Raw genomic sequence first — 20985 nt, 5'->3', positions numbered from 1 at the left:
ATCCTAGCCCAACTAACTCTAGCCCCATTCCTAACCATACTAACCCTAGCTTTAACCCTAATCCCAATCTTACTAACTCTAATTCTAATCCAACTAACCCTACCAATCCTAGCCTTAACCCTAATCCTACCGCTACTAACTCTAGCTCTAACCCTAATCATAACCCAAATAGCTCTAGCTCTAATCCTAACCATACTAACCCTAACTCTAACCCTAATCCTAACCCAACTAACCCTAACTCTAATGCCTCATACACACGAACGGACTTTCCGATGGGAAATCTTGGATGTGAGCTTGTTGGCTGAAAGTCCGACCGTGTGTATCCTCCATTGAACATTTGTTGTCTGACTTTCCACCAACAAATGTTGGCTAGCAGGTTCTCAAATTTTCCTCCAACAAAACTTTGTTGTAGGACTTTCCGTTGTGTGTACACAAGTCCGTTGCACAAAAGTTCACGCATGCTCGGAAAAGTGTACGAACCGGAATAGTTCGGTCTTGTTAAAATAGTGTTCATAATGGATATCATATGACTATTGAACTTCCTTTTTATCGGCTCGTTGTACATCTTGTATGTCACCCTGTTCCCACATTCGTAATTGCTGGCCAACATTTGTGTGACTGTGTGTATGCAAGACACATTTGAGCCAACAATCTTCAAACAAAAATCCACGGTTTTGTTGTCAGAAAGTTTGATCGTGTGTACGGGGCTTTACACTGGCATGATGACTTTAGCACTCCACTCTACGTGAATACACTCTGAAGGAAGAGCACAGTGGTGAGACCCATTAAGGTGTGGTGGAGAAGGTATAGGTAGATGTGGCGCTATGCCTCAAAAATGTAGAAACAAGAGAACATGTGCCCAAACCAAAAACTACGTGTTATCTGCTAATATTAGAAAAAGGAGAACCATTGGGCCCTAAGATATAATTAATTGGTGAACTTCCTCCAAGAACATAAGAGCTCAGCTGTGTCAAGATTAGTGTAGTACCTTGACCACCAGAAATTAATTTGTCCTAATTAGTTAACGAGCTATAAGGAATTTATACGGAAATATAGAGATAAAAATGGAAGAGGAAAATTAATTAGGTATTAGAACCTCCGTATGGTGTTTTTATCTCTATATTTCCATATCAATTCCTTATAACTCGTTAACTAATTAGGACAAATTAATTTCTGGTGGTTAAGGTACTACACTAATCTTGACACAGCTGAGCTCTTATGTTCTTGGATGCAGTTCACCAATTAATTATATCTTAGGGCCCAATGGTTCTCTTTTTTCTAATATTAGGGGATAACACGTAGTTTTTGGTTTGTGCACATATTCTCTTGTTTTTGCATTTTTGAGGCATAGCACCACATCTACCTATACCTTCTGCACTACTCCATTCCAACCATTCTGGCTGGAAATATTTGGTAGAGGCAGCTTTGCCTCTCAATTGAATACACATAGATTATCCAAAGCGCAATCCCACTTCTTTTTGTTTATTCCATTAAGGGGTGGGTCCATGGCCCCCATTCATCTAAAGTATATCCTCAATCTTCCAGAAAAATTTGTCATAGTGAAAAAAGAAAACCTTGTAGGGATTCGGGAATACTCACCTAACTTTATTGTGTTCAGACTCGTTGTATTGCCATGGACAATGCCCCAGATCATTAACAAGCCTTCTGAAGTAATCAGGTTCAAGTCTATGTAGAAAGAAGAAAATAAAAGGAATCTATTACCTCCAAACGACAGCACTTCTAGATTTTAGAGCAGGCGTCTCCCAACTTTCCCAACAAAGGGCCAGTTTATCGTTCTTTCGATTTTAAAGACACCGGACTATGGCCAGCAGGAGTAAAAAAATGCCTCAGCACCAATGGAAGTAAACAATGCCGTAGGCTTTAGGGTTAACCTAGTTTGTGTCGTTTAGCCAGTAGAGGGAGCTCTCAGTGGCTCATTGCAATGAAAACATGTCCCTCCCTTAAAATGTTGAGATAAGATATTGGCCAGACAGGAAGTGCATTGTTTTAAATGAGTAGACTGATTCACAGATTGTCAATGTGAGAAGGAACATTAAAGCATAACCTCTTTGCTGCATTGGAAAGTAATGACTAGGGTCGGTTCATCTAAAGAGTAAATATGGCTGCCCATGTTTAACTGTATAATGACAAACTATGCATAGAACCACTTTCTGTACCCAATGTGGATGTTGGCCAAAGTTTAAAGTACCATGGGAGTATCTCATATGCATTGGTCCTCCCTAGCAGTGGCTGAGGTTCCAGACTAAACCATTGGGACTAGATATCAAATTGACCTTCCGGGTCCTGGTCTTTGCAGTAACCTACAATATATAATCTGTAGAACACCCCCTGTAGGAGAAGCAGATGAACTTGGATCCCCCACTCCTGCACAGCCAAGCACACCAAATTTTCACAAACACCCATAGTCAGAGAACAATCCGTTGCTTTGTTTATGTTATTTATTAGTGGGTTAATAGCTTGGATAGGGATGGGAGGTTATGGGATGCCCACTTGGCTTCAGCAGCTTCAGGAATAACTTCCTATATACATATATATATACAGTCTCTTCTCCTCTTTCCTCCTGCACACGCTTGCTTGCTCCTTCTGAATCCCTCTTGAGATGATCTGACAGCCTCCCAGTCAGATTTAGCCATAGCCCATTACAGGCAGGAACTTGCAGCTCCTTTAAGTGTAGCTCAGATTTAGTGAAACAACTCGTAACTTCTCCTCTGTGGCTATTTATCCCAGCACCATCTTTTTAGGCACTGCCAACCCCCCTGACTGCAGCTGCCCCTTTCCCCAGCCCTCCTGGCTGCCTCTGCAGTCAGTCTACCCAATTAACCTTTCACCAGCCTGCCCCAGTAACTCTCAGAAGATCTCTAGGGAGATGTCTGAAGACTTAAGCACACCACTGTCTTCAAGGGAGAATGGTTACATGTAACAGTCTCCCCCCTTTGTTAACCCCTCACATTGTTGCACTACTCACTCTGTCCTGTCTTCCTCCTGTGCCTCCGGGAAAGACTTCCTCCTGTCCGTTTTGGCAAGATCTTTACAGCACCCAATCCCTGGCCCAGGGCAGCACCCCCCCCCCCACCAGACTAGGGTCACCAACAGCCTCCTCAACACTATTGCTCCATCTTCTACAGCACCTGCTGGCGTGACTCGTCAATATTTAAAGGCTCCCAGGCTCGCTGTCAGGCCCACTCCCGGAGATTGGCCAGGGACCTCCAAATATGCTGAGCAGCCCCTCCTAGTCTCCACCCCCTATCTTCCAAAACATTCTCCAACACTCTAGAAACAGGTAGAGGCATCAGGGAGCTGCTGTTCCAGCCCTGACGTCTAATAAACCCTGACATAATTAAGACTCACCAACTTAAATGTAAATCAGAGTATGGTTTGCCTACACTCACTTTTACACACACCAGAGCAGTGATGGCAAACCTTGGCAGCCCAAATGTTTTGGAACTACAGTTTCAGTGATGCTCATGCTCTCTGTAGTGTAGTTTATCATTATGGGAAATGTAGTTCCAAAACATCTGGGGTGCTAAGGCTCGCTATCACTGCACTAAAGGGGTGCTAAAAATCACTGTCCAGAGCATTTCAATTACATTTAAACAACTACAAGATGTGCAGAATTGTGTTGACACATTTCGTAGATAGGATCTGCTTCCTCAGGATCAAAGTAATCAGCAATTCAAGTCTGATACAATTGTAGTCAACTGTCTTTACATATGTAGCACTGACCCCCGCAGGAGCTGCTGGTATTATTGGGCTTACCGTTACTTTCTTGACCTCGTCTCCGTCTAGGGTTTCCCGTGGTAGATGGCCCAAAGAAATGCATGAACTGACACTGGATCTTTCTTTTGGGTTATTTATTTGGAATAGGGACAAGATCTCTCAGTTTAGGGTAGAGGGCTAAGAGAAAGTTCAGGCACTTTGGGCTGTCAAAAATGGAAAGTCTTTATGGAAGGAATCCAGAGAATAACCGTTTCACAGCTGGATTTTCACAACCCCCCCAGATAGACCTCCTCTCACTAAGCCTAGCAGCCAGTAGGGTGTTAAGTAAAGTAAAGTCTCTGCCACAGACTTGAACGTAGATTACTTGAGAAAAAGTCTCTGCCACAGACTTGAGCGTAACTGAGGGACATAGACAAATTTATAGAGCTATCATATGGTACCAGTATCTCTCAGCCGGACAGGCGATACCGTATGAGTGTGGATCCATGAAGTGTCCTTCGACTGAGCCTCCAGGTACATGGCCTTCTCCTGAAGAGTCCTCCCCTGGATGCTTCTCCACTTGCTGGGCCTCTGCTTAGATGAGACGGCACGGACCACCATTGAATCACAGGGCCTCAACATCCATACAGACCTGTCCCTGCAGTTGCTTCGCCTCGGGCTATCCAGCCCTGAGACTTGGAAATGCATGGAACCACACCCCAGGCCAGGAGGGCCATGGGGGCTGGTCAGGAGGACCAGAACCAAACAGACAGAACATCTTCTGGCATGGAACCCCGTAGCACGTGAGGTCAGTACCTTAAAAATATGAGAAAATATGGCACTCAATACACCCTGCTAAACTGCGTTCTACAACCACGGCGGTGACAGTGACACCTACGGCCAAGGAGAACCCAGTGCAACCCAGCTGGACTGGTACTGAGACCATCATTTTGTAAAATTAGCCCTAAAACCCAAGTGTGGTTTCAGGAATATTAATTTTCAAAAACATATAGTGCAGGCTCGTCAGGAGCCAGCGCTACACATATATACACACTCACTGGCCACTTTAATAGGTAAACCTGTTCAATTGCTTGGTAACACAAATTGCTAATAAGCCAATCACATGGCAGCAACTCAATGCATTTAGGCATCTATACGTGGTGAAGATGACTTGCCGAAGTTCAAACCGAGCATCAGAATGGGGAAGAAAGGGGGTTTAAGGGACTTTTAACGTGGCATGGTTGTTGGTGCCAGACAGGCTGGTCTGAATATTTCAAAAACTGTTGATCTACTGGGATTTTCGTACACAACCATCTCTCGGGTTTACAGAGAATGGTCTGAAAAAGAGAAAATATCCAGTAAATGGCCGTTGTGTGGAGGAAAATGCCTTGTTGATGTATTATAGACCCAATATCTCTCCATAAAGAGGACCTGTCACATGCCTATTGCTGTCACAAAGATGTTTTCATTCCTTTTGCCCCGTCCTCCCATGCTTGCGCGCAAAGGTGAATGTGCACTTTGGTCCCACACACACAAACAGCAATCGTCCAACAACACTTGTGAGGTATCACCCCGAACGTCAGATCACAGGCAGTGATTCTAGCACCAGACATCCTCTGTGAATCTAGAGTGGTAACCTCTAAAGGGTTTTAAAGCGTCACCTATGGATAGTAAAATTAGTAAAATTTACGTAATTTGCCGCTGTTGCAAGTTTTTAAAGCATGACGTGTTTGGTGATTTACTCGGCATAACTTCATCTTTTATATTTTACAAAACAATTGGGTTATGTACTGTGTTTTTTTTGCATTAAAATTAAAAAAAAAAGGATTTTTTTTCCCAAAAAATTGCATTTGAAAAACCACTGTGCAAATACTGTGGGACATATTTAATTGCAAAACCCACTAAAGTATTCTCTAGGGCCTCTGCTTTGAAAATAAATATATATCATGTTTGGGGGTTCTAAGTAATTTTCTAGCAAGAAATACTGATTGTTACACGTAATCAAAAAGTGCCAGAAAAGGCCCGGAGCTCAAAGTAGTTAAGGAAAGGAGTCGAGATTTGTAATTGCTGAATGATCTTCAGCTATCCGCGATCCTTGGTCCTGAGTATCCTGATTCTTCTGCGCTTGTTGATTACCCATTACAGGCTAGGCTTGTTCTTGGACTTTCCTCTGCTTGACTCCTGATTGTGTCTTCGGCTTGCTGATAAACCTCTTATCTGCCGTTTATGACCCCCGCCTTGGCTCCAGACCATATCTCTCATTCCAGCTGCATAGCCTCAGCATGTGTTCAAATAAGGTCTCCCGTAATGTCGTACCTATGTATGACCCTGAATTGGCTCCAGACCACATCTCTCATGCCAGTTGCTTACCTGTGTATGACCCTGAATTGGCTCCAGACCACATCTCTCATGCCAGTTGCTTACCTGTGTATGACCCTGAATTGGCTCCAGTCCACATCTCTCATGCCAGTTGCGTACCTGTGTTTGACCTGACTTCAACTTCAAGATATTGTCTCTTTTAACTACCTGTGGCTGACTTTGGCAGCTCTTCTTTCCAGACCTTTCCTATGGGCCTTGTCCTGTATCCTCTTACGAGGGGCGTATGGACTGCCAGCTATGGTTACTTCTGGAGTATCCCTGAGATTCTCCTTTGCTGCCTGGATACCATCTTTGTGGACCAACTATCAACCACCTGAATCCCCGGTACCAGTGCTACTTTTTGCCTCGTACACCTGTCTCTATTCCCAGGGCAGGTCCGTCTTTAAGGCAGGGCAAAAGGGGCCTCTGCCCTGGGCCCTGTCATTGTTGTGGGGCCCAGATTAACTTGCCAACTATCCTAGTTTAAATTCCCTTGTCCCTAGAAGTTTTAGTCCTGTGCTGTGTCCTGATATCTCAGTGTGAAGAGCTGCTACTAATACTGCCCAGCTCTGCCCTATTGTTGTGTACAGATGACTCACCTGCAGACCCCGTGTTTACATGTAAATAACCGGCATTCATATGTAAATAGCGGCAGCATTACTAAGTAAATAGCTGCGGCCGGCGGCATTGATCTGTAAGAAAAGGTGTCATTCATATGTACCGTATATACTCGAGTATAGGCCGACCCGAATATAAGCCGAGGCCCCCAATTTACCCCCAAAAAAACTGGCAAACTTATTGACTCGTGTATAAGCCGAGGGTGAGACATGCCTGTCCATCCCTGTGTGTGTGTCCGTCCATCCCTGTGTGTCCGTCCATCCCTGTGTGTCCGTCCATCCCTGTGTGTCCGTCCATCCCTGTGTGTCCGTCCATCCATCCCTGTGTGTGTGTGTGTCCATCCATCCATCCATCCCTGTGTGTGTGTGTCTCCATCCATCCATCCATCCATCCCTGTGTGTGTGTGTCTCCATCCATCCATCCATCCATCCCTGTGTGTGTGTGTGTCTCCATCCATCCATCCATCCATCCATCCCTGTGTGTGTCTCCATCCGTGTGTGTGTGTGTGTGTGTGTCCAGCCTACCTTTGTCCCGAGCCTCCGTCCCGTGCCTTGCCTCCTTGCCTCCGTCCCGTGCCGTGACTTGCCTCCTTGCATCCGTCCCGTGTCGTGCCGTGCCTTGCCGCCGCCGTCCCGTCCCGTCCCGTGCCGTGCCTTCCCTTGCCTCCGTCCCGTGCCCTCTTCGTCGGCGGCCATTGTAAAGTTCAAAAGCTGCGCCGCCGCCTTCGCCTGTGATAGGCGGAACACTGAATTTCCCAGCAGCCTGTGTTCCGCCTATCACAGACGTCGTATCATCCTCGTCCGTAGTACGAGGATGATACGATGTCCGTGATAGGCGGAACACAGGCTGCTGGGAAATTCAGTGTTCCGCCTATCACAGGCGAAGGCGGAGCCGGAGGCGCGGCTTTTGAATAGAATGGCCGCTGTCTGTCTGCTCGACACGCTGATCGAGCGGGCAGACAGCGATGACTCGAGTATAAGCCGAGGGGGGCACTTTCAGCCTCAAAAAAGAGGCTGAAAATCTCGGCTTATACTCGAGTATATACGGTATATCATACCCCCCCTGCAGTGAGGAGATGGTGTGCTATAACCTCTAGCAACCAATCAGTGAGCAGTGTTACTGTACAGTAATCTCTAGCAACCAATCAACAAGCAGAAAAAATTTGCTGTAACCTCTAGCAACTAATCAGTGAGCCGTAATGTGTGCTGTAACCTCTAGCAACCAGACAGTAAGCAGTTGTTGCCTGATCTGATGCAGTAAACTGGTTATAAGTCTACTGCTATTTATTGTATGTCTCAGAGCAGGTAGAGAGTGAAATTGTATGGGGGGGGGGCAAGAACTTTTTTGCCCCGGGTTCCAGTCAATATCAAAGACGGCCCTGGACCAGAGCCGAATTGGAAGCCATCTCGCCACTTTGGCTTCCAACCAGGTACATGACACATCAACTCATTAAAAATATTGACATCCTCATGATAAAAGGTCTCAAATGCTCTTGGCATAGATCCTCCTCTATCAGCGCCACTGCTGCCCATGTGCAGCTTTTGGAACAGGTAATTCTCACTCTTGTGATGCTGATAATCAGGGTCCAACTTGGAGTTGCCACCTTTTCTTCAAGCCAAACCTGAACACTTTAGTGGCCTGGTACACCTTTGGGTGCCCCAAGGTGAGTAGTATTGCAGTGCATATAGCGTGCTGCAGCGAACAGTGGGTGTGGAAGAATTGCTCTTCCTGACATCAACGCCCCCCCCCCCCCCAGTGATGCCGAACTTGCCCACAGATTTGTGCAGGACTATCTTGGTTACTTAGGGAGCCACAGCCGGGTCTGAATAATGCGTCCGGGTGTCAGTCTGCCTGAAACCCGAACACATGATTCAAAACCTGGACTGTCTGGGTGAATCCCAGACAGGTGGCAAACCTAGTCCAACTGCTGCAGCATCCCAGAAACTAGCAAGCATGGCAATGTAAACTGACATAGGCACCTTTTAGCCAGGCTTCAGGGGTCAGAAAATGAATGGCATCTACAGTAATATTTTTAACCCCTTCAATACTGGCCACTTTTACCCCCTTTCTGCCCAGGCCAATTTTCAGCTTTCACCGCTGTCACACTTTGAATGACAACTGTGCGGTCATGCAACACTGTAGACATATGTTATTTTTAGAATTTTTTTCACACAAATAAAGCTTTCATTTGGTGGTATTTACTCACCACAAATTTTTTAGTTTTTTTTGCAGAATAAACAAAAAAGACTGGACATTCAAAAATGTCTTGGTTTCTTTTTTGCAAATAAATGCTCTTTCTTAAAGTGGAGTTCCAGGCTTTTTTCCAGTTTAATAAAAATCAGCAGCTACAAAAGGTATAGCTGCTTACTTTTAATAAATAGACACTTTCCTGTTCCATGGTCCAGCGATGTGAGTGCCCGAAGCCTCGCTCCTCTCCTCCTCCTCTCCGCAGCTCCGTCATTGGAACTGTGGGCACCTGCCCATGACAGCCTGTGGCTTCACAGCCAGGAGCGAGTTGCACTGCACTCTCCGAGTGGACAGGCAATCTTATGGGACCTGTGATATCTCCCAGAAGAATGCAGAGAGGGAGGGGCTGCCTAGGGGGAGAGGAGGAGTCACCTAGGTGGCCTGGAATCGGAACGAGGAAGTGGGACAGGAAGTCCTTCTCTAAATTAAGTACCCACTCCCCCCCCCCAAAAAAAAAATGGCATGCCAAATGTAGCATGTAAGGGGCAAGGAGTACTAAAGCGGAAGTTCCACTTTTGGATGGAACTCCACTTTAATCAATTTAGGCCACAATGTATTCTGCTACATTTCTCTGGTGAAAATAACCCAAATCAGTGTATATTATAGTTAAGTCTGTAGGAAAGTTATAGAGTCTACAAACTCATTTATGGAGGCTCAAAAATGCCAGGACATTACAAATATCCCCCATATGACCCCTTTTTGGAAAGTAGACAGTCCAAGGTATTTAGTAAGAGGCATGGCGAGTTTATTGAAGTTGTACATTGTTGTTACAAATTTTTAAAAAACAGAAGAAATTTAAAAAAAAAAATTAATTGGTGTGGTGATAATCAGGGACACTGACTGGTGACAGTATGTAAAAAAATAAATAACACAAACATTTTTTTTATAATTTTTTTTGTAAAAATGTGTTACTTTTTTTATTTATTATATTTTGCTTACATGCAGTAGCCAGAGCAATACAGTGTTACCACAGTAACACTGTACTACTCTGGAGAGGTAGTCAGGTTTTTATTTTTTATTTTTTTTACACACACTATGATTGTTTATAATTGTGAATTTTACAGTTTTACAATTTTAAGCAACCATTTTTTTTTCTGAATAAAGACAATTCATTCAGTCTTTACCATTGTAATTAGCTGTGATTGGCTGCAGCTCATCACATGGTACAGATGGACTGTGATTGGCCCTGTCTTTACCATGTGATGACTGTGACCAGTACAACTGTTATGTGATCTGCTGTGATTGGCCACAGCGATCACATTATAACGGTAGCAGGCCGGTACAGTGATCTGTCTTTGGGTGACAGATCGCGCCACAGTGCAGCTTGTGGGGAATGATCCTGGGAGGACATCATGTGAAGTCATATGAATTCCTTCCAGAACAACAGTGCTCCCGCCAGGGCCTATTGTAAAATGACAGGCGGGTGGAAGCACTGCTGTTTTGGTAGGACCTCATATAATGTCCTCCCAGGATTGCACCTCGCTCATCCCATGGGCTGCACCCTGGCACCATCTTTCACCTACTGGGTCCCGGACACTGCCAATGAGAGATCACTGATGAAGGAGTTAAAAGCTGCATGGACAGCAGCGGCGGCTGGTGCTCAATATTTTTTGGGTGGGCAGCAAACAAACCGACCCTCTTCACTCGCACCGCCAGCTGCCCCCTTCCTCACTTGCACCGACGCCAAACCCGCCACCCCCCCATGCGAGAGACGGATGGGAAGGAGGCGGCCTTACTTTAGGAGATGTCTAGAAGGCTCTCTATTAGTGTGGCTGCTTTGGATTAGAGATGGTGGTACTCCATGGTGAGGTGGAGGCTGAGCCGGTTGTTGTTGGTCCCAAGGCAGGGCGCTGGATACACTGCAGGGTACCGCCATCCCCGACCTGTCAGGCTTCTCCGGTGCGGTCAATTGGGTTTGACCTCGGTACTCACTCAGCTGCTGCCAATACATGCCCCTGGCCTGTGATTCTGACTGGGAGGATCCGCTCGTACAGGCGTTGCTTCTCCTCCCGGCCCGCTTCCTGATTGGTCGGGAGGAGAAGCAGGAAGACATAACTGGGTGGGCTCAGGGGGCAGTGCTCTGCCCACCATTTTTTAAGCTAATTAGGTCCTCAGGCTCTAATCCTGTGCTTCAAAAAAACAAAACATTAAAATCCAGGATTAGGGGGGTGGCGCCCCTGTGCCCCATATGGATGGGCTGCTACTAATGGACACTTTATTGAAAACAGCATTTTTCTGTTTTTTAAGCCCATGGTGTGGTGCACAAAAATTAAACACCAAAGTATATAAAAAAAGTGCAATTAGGATGTGTCATGAAGTACCATACCCTAGCCCTCTGGAGGGGGGGGGGGGGGGGGTTGGCACACTCAGGTCAACCTAGCCAAAAGGCCCAGCGAACCCTACTCCTCATGATCAGCCAAAGCCAACCAACAAGTATTTGGTGAGTGGCCTTGCCAAAGAAAGAACCCCCCCCCCATGCAGGAAAGGAGGGAACCTTAGGGGCAACCCCCACCCCAAGACTTCAGGGTAGGTCCAAAGACCCATGCCCTACAATCAGAAAATGGTTGAGACTAATTGGATGGGAAAGGAGAGGTTCAGGTCCACATCCCTTGTACAATATGTAAAAGAAAGTTTCCTCAAAAAACTGGACCTTTAAAGCACCATGAACACTCAAAAAGAATGCATTTGTAAAAATAGAAAGTTTATTACAACAGATAATTTACATCATATATCAAAAAGCTAAAACACATGATTAATCCATTTCATCAGAATTCTCGTCTGAAAAAGCTCTGATGGCTTTCCTGTCGGAATTCTGGCAGAATTCCGCTCAAACTGTCTTGCCTACACACGGTAACACCAAATTCTGACCGCCAAAAACGCGGTGACGTACAACACGTACGACAGGACTAGAAAGAGGAAGTTAAATACCCTCTTTGGCAGTTGCCACCCAAACAGTTGTCCTCGCTGGACTATTTCCCTTCCCCATCCTGTATCAGGACAACTACATATTTTTGGATTTCCTATCACTTTCTCGGTAGCAATGGTCAACAGGAAAAATGGAAAGAGTGAATATCCCGAGCAGGGCTATAGACAGAAAAAAGAGCCTAATAGGGGTTCTAACCATTCCCTTACTTACGCTATACTGATGTAACCTAAGTGATATCATTATTTTAGAAGTGACTTCAATACTTACGATTTTAATGACTCTGTTAATGTGATATTTCTCACTTTCTCGCAGTCAGAAATCGAGGCCTTTACAAAACGCGCTCTCCTCCTGAAAGGGTTAAAAAAAAAGAAGAAACCCTAAGTTGATGTAATTGAAGTTTATGGATAAGACTTTTTTTTTTTTAGGATAGAGTAAAGAATGGTTGAATGGTTATTTTTTGGTCTTTGAGTACCATTAGGGAACTCTAATGCTGCGCACACACTATCAGTTTTTTCTTCATATTTACCAAAACCATATAATATGAGGTCAAACCTTAGGAATTTCAATTTTTATGCAATCAGACAGACCCTTGCACTACATGGTTTTGGTAAATCTGAAGGAAAAAATCAGCAGAAAATCTGATGGGGCATAATGGCGCGTACACACAATCGGATTTTCCAACGGGAAATGTTGCATGTGAGCTTGTTGGCTGAAAGTCCGACCGTGTGTATGCTCCATTGGACATTTATTGTCAGACTTTCCGCCAACAAATGTTGGCTAGCATGTTCTCAAATTTTCCGCCAAGAAATGTGTGTTACTTTCCGATCGTGTGTACACAAGTCTGTCGGACAAAAGTCCAAAGTACAAACACGCGTGCTCGGAAGCAAGGGCAAGCCGGAAGCGCTCGGTCTTGTAAAACTAGCTTCCATAATGGAGATATCACGTACGTCTTGTACGTCACGATGTTCATAATTGTTGGTCAACATTTGTGTGACCGTGTGTATGTATGACAAGTTGGAGCCAACACCCTTTGAACAAAAGTCCAAGTCCGAGTTTTGTTGTCGGAAAGTCCGATCGTGTGTTAAGGTTTGCAAAGGATTTACATAGGAATTTTTTTTTTTTTACTTGTTAGTAAGGATGAACTCCTAGTCTGGTTCAAACTTTGTTTCTTCAGATGTTCAGTTGAATGGCAAACTATTTACTTATATATAGTAGTTGTTTTTCGCCTGGTACAATACATAGCAGCTTTCTTACTTTCAATGGTTGCTAAAGAAGTGGGGGGGTGCTGACATCCACAGCATCCTTAGCAATTGCGACGCCACCTGACCCCATTCATTTACACTAAATTAAAGCGGAGTTCCCCCCTAAAAAACATTTTTACATATTTACAATCCTTTCATAGTATTAATAAACATTTGGGGGGCACATTTTTTTTTTACTCACCAGAAATGCCCTGTTGCTATGTAGTGGCTCCTAATCTGCCACTTCCGGGTCCGCGGCTCTCTGCATCACTTCCTCTCTCAGCTGTGCTCCTGGGAAATGAGAGTCATCATTTCCCAAGAGTCAGTTGGCAGTACTGTGAGCAAAAAATATCATTATTTCCCGACCGGAAATTACGCGATTTTAAGGCTGATCGCATCTATGTTGCTATAACAATGGGGAGGGACCTTCATCCATCGCCGCCTGTTGTTATGGCAACTTTCTAAACAATCGGCGCTACGGCCGGCAGAGCATTGCGCATGCGCGAGATGAAGAGGTGCATGGTGGTAACCCACCATGCACCTCTCCATCACAAATCCAGGAAGAGGTTGCGATTGGGCTTCACATGCCCACAATCATCATGGCAATGGCCAGAAGAGGGTTTTCTTAATTGTAAGTATAAAATTATCTAAAACTCAGATCCACTAGCCAACAAATGCATTATGAAGGGATGCCTGAAAAAAAATTTACAAATTATGTGGCCGGAACTCCGCTTTAACAAAAGTATTGGAACACCTGCCTTTACACACACATGAAATTTAATGGCATCCCGGTCTTAGTCCATAGGGTTCAGTATTGAGTTGGCCCACCCTTTGCAGCTATAACAGCTTCAACTTTTCTGGGAAGGCCGTCCACAAGGTTTAGGAGTGTGTCTATGGGAATGTTTGACCATTCTTCCAGAAGAGCATTTGTGAGGTCAGGCACTGATGTTGTACGAGAAGGCCTGGCTTGCAGTCTCCACTGTAATTCATCCCACAAGTGTTCCTGCACCCCAAACTTGCTCATTCATGTCTTTGTGGACCTTGCTTTGTTTGAACTAAAGGGTCAAGCCCAACCCCTGAAAAACAACCCCACACCATAATCCCCCCTTCACCAAGTGATTTGGCCCATCGCTCAAAGCAAGGTCAATAAAGACATACGACATACATGAGCGAATTTGGGGTGGAGGAACTTGACTGGTCTGCACCTCAATCCGATAGGACACCTTTGGGATGAATTAGAGCGGAGACTGCTAGCCAGAACTTCTTGTCCATCAGTGCCTGACCTCACAAATGTGCTTCTGGAAGAATGGTCAAACATTCCCATAGACACCCTCCTAAAGTTTGTGGACAGTCTTCTCAGAGGATTGGAAGCTGTTATAGCTGCAAAGGGTGGGCCAACACAATACATATGGAACCCTACGGATGAAGACTGGGAGCCATTAAAGTCCATGTGAGTGAAAAGACAGGTGTCCCAATACGTTTGACAATATTGTGTATGCGCTGCAAACCTGCCTTGAGCTGAATCCAGATATTTCTATATGTCAAGTTGCTTTAACTGACATCATATACATATAAAATCCAGCCAACACATCCACAGTACCCCCATGGTAGTGTTCTTTTTACTTTTGAATGACATTGGTCAAGTAGGCATTATCAAATGTACTGATGAGAAATTTGTCATACGAACATATTGTTGAAAAATCTACTGGTGTAAAAGCTGAAGTCTACAATCAGACTGTTATCTCTTGCGTAAAGCAGAAGCATTCATACCTCAAATGTTTTCCTTCCTTATTGTTTTATAGATGCTTTGACAACTTTTTTAAAGTAGGTGCAGTCCCTAACAGAATTACACTTTTTATTATGAATGATCGTCGTGTTTTTTTATTACTTAAAACTTTTTTTTTTTACTTTGTTAACATACAAACATGGAAATATGATGGCAAAAAAATTTCAAAGTAGTCCAATCTTTCTCAACCTTTTCAACACAGAGGAACCCTTGAAATAACTTTCCAGTCTCAGGGAGCCCCTGCTAAAAATGACTATATCTACAACACATGATACATTAGTGTGATGGTCTGTGAGAAGAATGCTTCTAACACTTGTGGTCATTTGGAAGACTTAGCCACTTACAGAAAGATAAAAAGGTCAATGGTGTCAGTGGGAACTTATCTGAGAGATAGAAATTGCTCATCTCTCAAGCAACCCCTTGCGACCTCTGAAGGAACCGTAGGGTTCCATGGGTCCTGGTTGAAGAAGAATGCTCCTTACACTCTTAGCCCTTGTACACACGGTCGGAAATTCCAACGGAAAATTTCCGGTCGGACCTCGTTGCCGGATAATCCGACCATGTGTGGGCTCCATAGGACTTTTTTCATCGGAATGTCCGGCCAACAAAGTTTGAGAGCTGGATATAAAATTTTCCAACAACATGATCCGATCGGACTTTGTCCAATCGTTTGTGGAGACTTCCGATCGGACAAAGTGCCATGCATGCTCAGATCAAATTACGAGACCAAAGCTGTTGGCTACTAGCCTGAACGTAGTCCCACCGTAACGAACGAACATCACATTCTGAACGATTGGATTTTCCGACAACTTTGTCCGACCGTGTGTATGCAACACCAGTTTTGGACAAAATCCGTCAGAAAAAATCAGTTTGCTGTCGGAATGTCCGACCGTGTGTACAAGGGCTTAGAGATCAATGGTGTCAGTGGCAACTTAATTGAGAGGCAGAAATTGCTCCTCACTCAAGGAACCCCTTACAACCTCTGGAGGAACCCTAGGCTTCCATGGAACCTGGTTGAGAAAATATGTTCCTTACACTCTTATAGATGACTAAAAAAATCAATGGTGTTAGTGGGAACTTATCTGAGAGGCAAAAATTGCTCATCACTCAAGGAACCCCTTACAACCTGTGGAGGAACTCTAGGTTTTAATAGAACCTGGTTGAGGAAGAATGCTCCTTTCACTCTTATAGATGGCTAAAAAGATCAATGGTATCAGTGGGAACTTATCTGCAGCCTTGTCCATCATTGCAGAATGATAAGTGTCATTTGCAGCTTGCCCAGCGCTGTTTGCAGCTTTGCAGTGTCATTTGCAGCTTTGCAGTGTCAATTGCAGCTTGGCCATGTTTAAATTTCCCACCGCCGAGACAGACCGAGCGAGCGCCGCCGAAAAATACTGAGCCGATTGCTCGGCTCTGCTCATAGTCCCGCCTCCCTGCTGTTTCTCTAGCGAGCGCTGCCGAAAAAGACCGAGCCGACTGTACTGTGTACTCGGCTCGGCTTGCAGTCCCGTCCATACTGGGCGGGACTGCGAGCGGAGCCCAGCCGAATACACAGTACAGACGGCTCTGTCTTTTTCGGCAGCGCTCGCTAGAGAAACAGCAGGGAGGCGGGACTAAGAGCGGAGCCGAGCAAGTCGGCTCGGTCTTTTTCGGCGTAGCTCCCTCGGTCTGTCTCGGCAGCAGGAAATTTAAACATGGCCAAGCTGCAAATGACACTGCAAAGCTGCAAACAGCGCTGGGCAAGCTGCAAATGACACTTATCATTCTGCAATGATGGACAAGGCTGCAGATGCACACTGATAAGGCTGCATTGACTGGCATTTAAATGTAAGGTTTTTTTCCCTTAAACTTCCCTCCTAAAACTTTTTTCCGTAAAATGCCCTCCTAAACTTAGGGTGCGTGTTATACGCCGGTGCGTGTTATACCCCGATAAATATGGTATATAACATAGGACTTTTACAGTGCTTTATTACCGATTGTGCGCGCGCGCCCGGGGGGGGGGGGGTTCTTTTACATTTTACATTGATTTAGCAAGTATGAACAACGTAGGGTTTTATTCGTTGATCAATAAAGAAGTACATGGAAAAATATCTCTACTTGTTATGCCACCCACATTTTAAATTTATTTTTTAACAAATGTTCACCCATGTCATTAAAGTATTAGTCTTCCCTCAACGGAAATTTCAATGGATGGTGGTGGGATAAATCACTTCTCAACTGTTGGTATCTCTAGCTGTGAGGTTTCCTAGCTAGTGATTGTTACTGTGAATCTCTTTGCTGGAACTGGAATACATAAATAATGGGGATGAGCCAACCTGAAAGTTTTAATTTACCCAGAATTTCTGTGAAAATTGGGAGAAATTGTCATTTTGTCAAAATATGTTGAAGTCGAGGAAAAAATGGAAATTAAGGTGGGCCTTTGGTAGTTTTAAAGGGTGCAGTTGGGCTTTAAATGACTGAGTCCTGAGGGTTACAGAGGCTTCTTTCAATTAACTGTTTGCTGAACGTATACTGTATATATACGGTGACATCGTAGCTCTCCTGCACAGGATCACTTACCTAGTACGTGATCCTGCACCTCTGTGTCTGGGGCGCACACACGCGTGCCACCAGCACCAGGCTCGAACTGTGACTGGACACAGCAGGAGCCAATCATGGGGTCCAGGGGACTCAATGTCTGTCTGGACCCACCGATCGTTCAGAATACAATAAGATGGCGATTTGCCTATGTAAACAAGACAGACTACTGTTCTGTCAGTAGGGAAGGTATTGATCAGAGACACAGATCTCTGCATTCCCATAGTACAAACACCTCCCCCACACAGTACACAAGCACAGGTTAGGCACACATTTAACCCTTTGATCGCCCCTGATGTTAACCCCTTCCCTGCCAGTGTCATTAGTACAGTGACAGTTCATATTTTTACTACTGATCCCTGTTTTGGTATCACTGGTCCCAAAAAAAGTGTCAAAAGTGTCACTTATGCTGCGTACACACAACTGGACTTTCCGACGGGCTTGGTATGGTGGAAATCCGACGGACTTTGCAGCTGAGGTGCGCCAGATTTTCAAATGAACGGAGTTGGCCACACACGATCACTCCAAAAGTCAGACATATTCGAATGTGATGACGTAGAATAAGGACGTTCATAGCCAGTAGCCAATAGCTGCCCTAGCGTCGGTTTTAGTCCGTCGGACTAGCACACAGATGAATGGATTGTCCACTAAAAGCAGAGTCAGGCGGACAAATTTGAATTCAGTCTTATTTCTAGGTCCACTGGACTTTTGGGAAGAACAAGTCCGCTAGGAGCCCTCACACGATCGAATTGTCCAACAGACAAAGTCCGCCAGAAAGTCAGATCGTGTGTACGCGGTATTAGTGTCTGATTTGTCCACTGTAATGTCACAGTCCCACTATAAGTCACTGATCGCCTCCATTACTAGTAATAAACATAAAAAAGAAAAAAAAATCCATAAATATATCCCATAGTTTGTAGACGCTATAACTTCTGCGCAAACTAATCAATATACGCTTATTCCATTTTTTGTTTGTTTTTTTTTAACCAAAAATATGTAGCAGAATACACATTGTCCTAAATTAATGAAGAAGATTTTTTTTTTATGTTTTTATTGGCTGTGTCTTATAGCAGAAAGTAAAAAAAAAAAAAAAAATATATATATATATATGTATATATATATATATATATATATATATATATATATATATATATATATATATATATATATATATATATATATATATATATATATATATATATTATATAATTTATTTATTTTTTAAATTGTCTGTCTTTTTTTGTTTATAGCGTAAGAAAGAAAAACCATAGCAGTGATCAAATACCACAAAAAAAATCTCTATTTGTGGGAAAAAAAGGACATACATTTTGTTTGGGTGCAGCATTGCACGACCGCGCAATTGTCAACTAAAGCAACTCAGTGCCGTATCGCAAAAAAATGGCCTGGTCGTGATGGGGTGTAAACCCCTGAAGTGGTTAATCTTATGCCAAAAGAGGGCCCCTCATTAGCCTATTTCTTTTATTTATTTATTTTATTGCACAAAAAAAAAAAAAAAAAGACTGAAAAGGTAAAATGATAAACTATTAAAGCAATAGTGCATATCATATGCATACACACAAAAAAGAGAGAGAGAGAAAAAAAAAAAAACTCTAAATAACACTCGCTTCCACTTTGTGAAATTTTGCCTAAGAAGCTCAATGAATGATATCAGATTAAGGTAGGTATACCCTAGAAAATCAAAAATCAAAAAAAAAAAATCAGGTTGGCTTTCCTTCTTCAAAGAAGTTGAATGCACACAAGCAGTAAAAAAAGCCTTACCAAAAGTCGATGGTCATCCTCCTCTGCAGACTGGTGTAGAAGCCGTGGATAGCCAGCACTGTGAAAAGGAAGAGGCGCCATCTACGCAGTATACTGTTCAAATGCATATCCTAAGTCCAGATCGTCTCTAAAGACCTTGACCGGAAATATTCCTTCCCAAGGAGGACATTGGCAGGTATTGGAATCTTACATGTAGACTTGAGATCGGGCTTGACCTGGTTGAGACAAGGAATGATCTTGATTCACTGGACTGTCAGGAGGTGTGCCAAGGGTTGGGATCCCAAGTAGAGCAGTGCCAGGAGGGAGGTGAAAGATCGGTGTGTACTTCATTCATGAGCAGAATATATTGCGATATTAGATTCGGGTTAGACACTTCTAAAGAGATATATACACACAGGATAAGGAAAGGATTTCAAACACTAATTTCCCATACACACGGTCGGAATTTCCTATGGAAAAAGTCAGTTCGGATTATGTTGTTGGAAAATCCGATCATGTGTGGGCTCCATCGGACTTTTTCCATCGGAATTTCCAAACGGAAAAAGTTTGGGAGCGGGATCTAAAATTCCGATCGTGTGTAGAGAATTCCGACACACAAAGTGCCACGCACGCTCGGAAAAAATTTGGAGACAAAAGCTTTTGGCTACTGGCCTCTATGTAGTCCCTTCTTACGAATTTTACGTCACCTCGTTCCGAATGATCGAGTTTTCAGACAACTTTGTTCCGACCGTGTGTATGCAACATAAGTTTCGGCCAAAATCCGTCGGTAAAAATCCGACAGATTTTGTGTTCGGAATGTCTTGATCCCTTTGATCCTGATTACTTTACCTGTCCTGTCCCCTTCCCCTATGTTGTTTCCATTTTCTAACCTGTTCCCTTTCCCAGGGTTGTTCCCATTTATCATCCTGATCTCTTTTCCTATGTTTATCTCTTCACATTTTATAACCTGTCCCTTTCCTTATGCTGTTTCCATTTTCCTAGCCTAGCTCTGAGGAAGGAGAGGAGGTGCGCTCCCGAAATGTGTACTCCGTGTTCTGTGCATGTCCATACATTGTTTTTTATGGCCTTTCGTCAGTTGCATTTTGCAAGTACCCACTTTTTTTTTAAAATAAAACATTTTTCCTCTGATTATTCCAGTTTTATATTTTGTTTGCTTTTCCTATGTTTTTTTCCAATTTCCTATCCTGTTCCCATTCCCTATGCTGTTCTTTCTCCCTAATCCTGTTCCCGTTTCCTTTTCCTTGCTTTGTGCACTGGTTCAAATCATTTGGTGGAGGGGTGATTATGGTGTGGGGTTGTTTTTTCAGGGGTTGGGCTTGGCCTCTTAGTTCCAGTGAAGGGAACTCTCAAGGCATCAGCATACCAAGACATTTTGGACAATTTTATGCTTCCAACTTTGTGGGAACAGTTTGTGCACTGGTTCAAATCATTTGTTGGATGGGGGATTATGGTGTTGGGGTTGTTTTTCAGGGGTTGGGCTTGGCCCCTTAATTCCAGTGAAGGGAACTCTTAAGCCATCAGCATACCAAGACATTTTGGACAATTTCATGCTTCGAACATCGTGAGAACTGTTTGGGGATGGCCCCTTCCTGTTCCAACATGACTCCTCACCAGTGTACAAAGCAAAGTCCATAAAAACATGGATGAGCGAGTTTGGGGTGGAGGAACTTGACTTGGAACTTGACTGGCCTGCACAGAGTCTTGACCTCAACCCGATAGAACACCTTTGGGATCAG

At 44.0% G+C, this 20985-nt stretch overlaps 1 protein-coding gene across 1 annotated transcript in view; it reads right to left on the bottom strand.

Moving 5' to 3' along the window:
• LOC143961525 (alpha-2,8-sialyltransferase 8F-like) overlaps positions 1–20985 on the bottom strand; it is a 46567-nt gene that overhangs the window by 24389 nt on the left and 1193 nt on the right. Inside the window, exons 2-4 of the mRNA XM_077470820.1 lie at positions 19250–19464; positions 12134–12214; positions 1600–1686 (exon numbers count right to left, since the gene is read on the bottom strand). Of these exons, the coding sequence (XP_077326946.1) occupies positions 1600–1686; positions 12134–12214; positions 19250–19356 (275 nt within the window). The 5' untranslated portion in view covers positions 19357–19464. The remainder of the gene's footprint in view (positions 1–1599; positions 1687–12133; positions 12215–19249; positions 19465–20985) is intronic.

The sequence above is a fragment of the Lithobates pipiens genome, unplaced genomic scaffold (assembly GCF_037356315.1).
Source record: "Lithobates pipiens isolate NorthernLeopardFrog02 unplaced genomic scaffold, aLitPip1_a1.2 Scaffold_8, whole genome shotgun sequence".
NCBI lineage: Eukaryota > Metazoa > Chordata > Amphibia > Anura > Ranidae > Lithobates > Lithobates pipiens.
The sequence above is the reverse complement of the archived record's forward strand: the minus strand, read 5'-3'. Positions and strand labels throughout refer to the sequence as shown.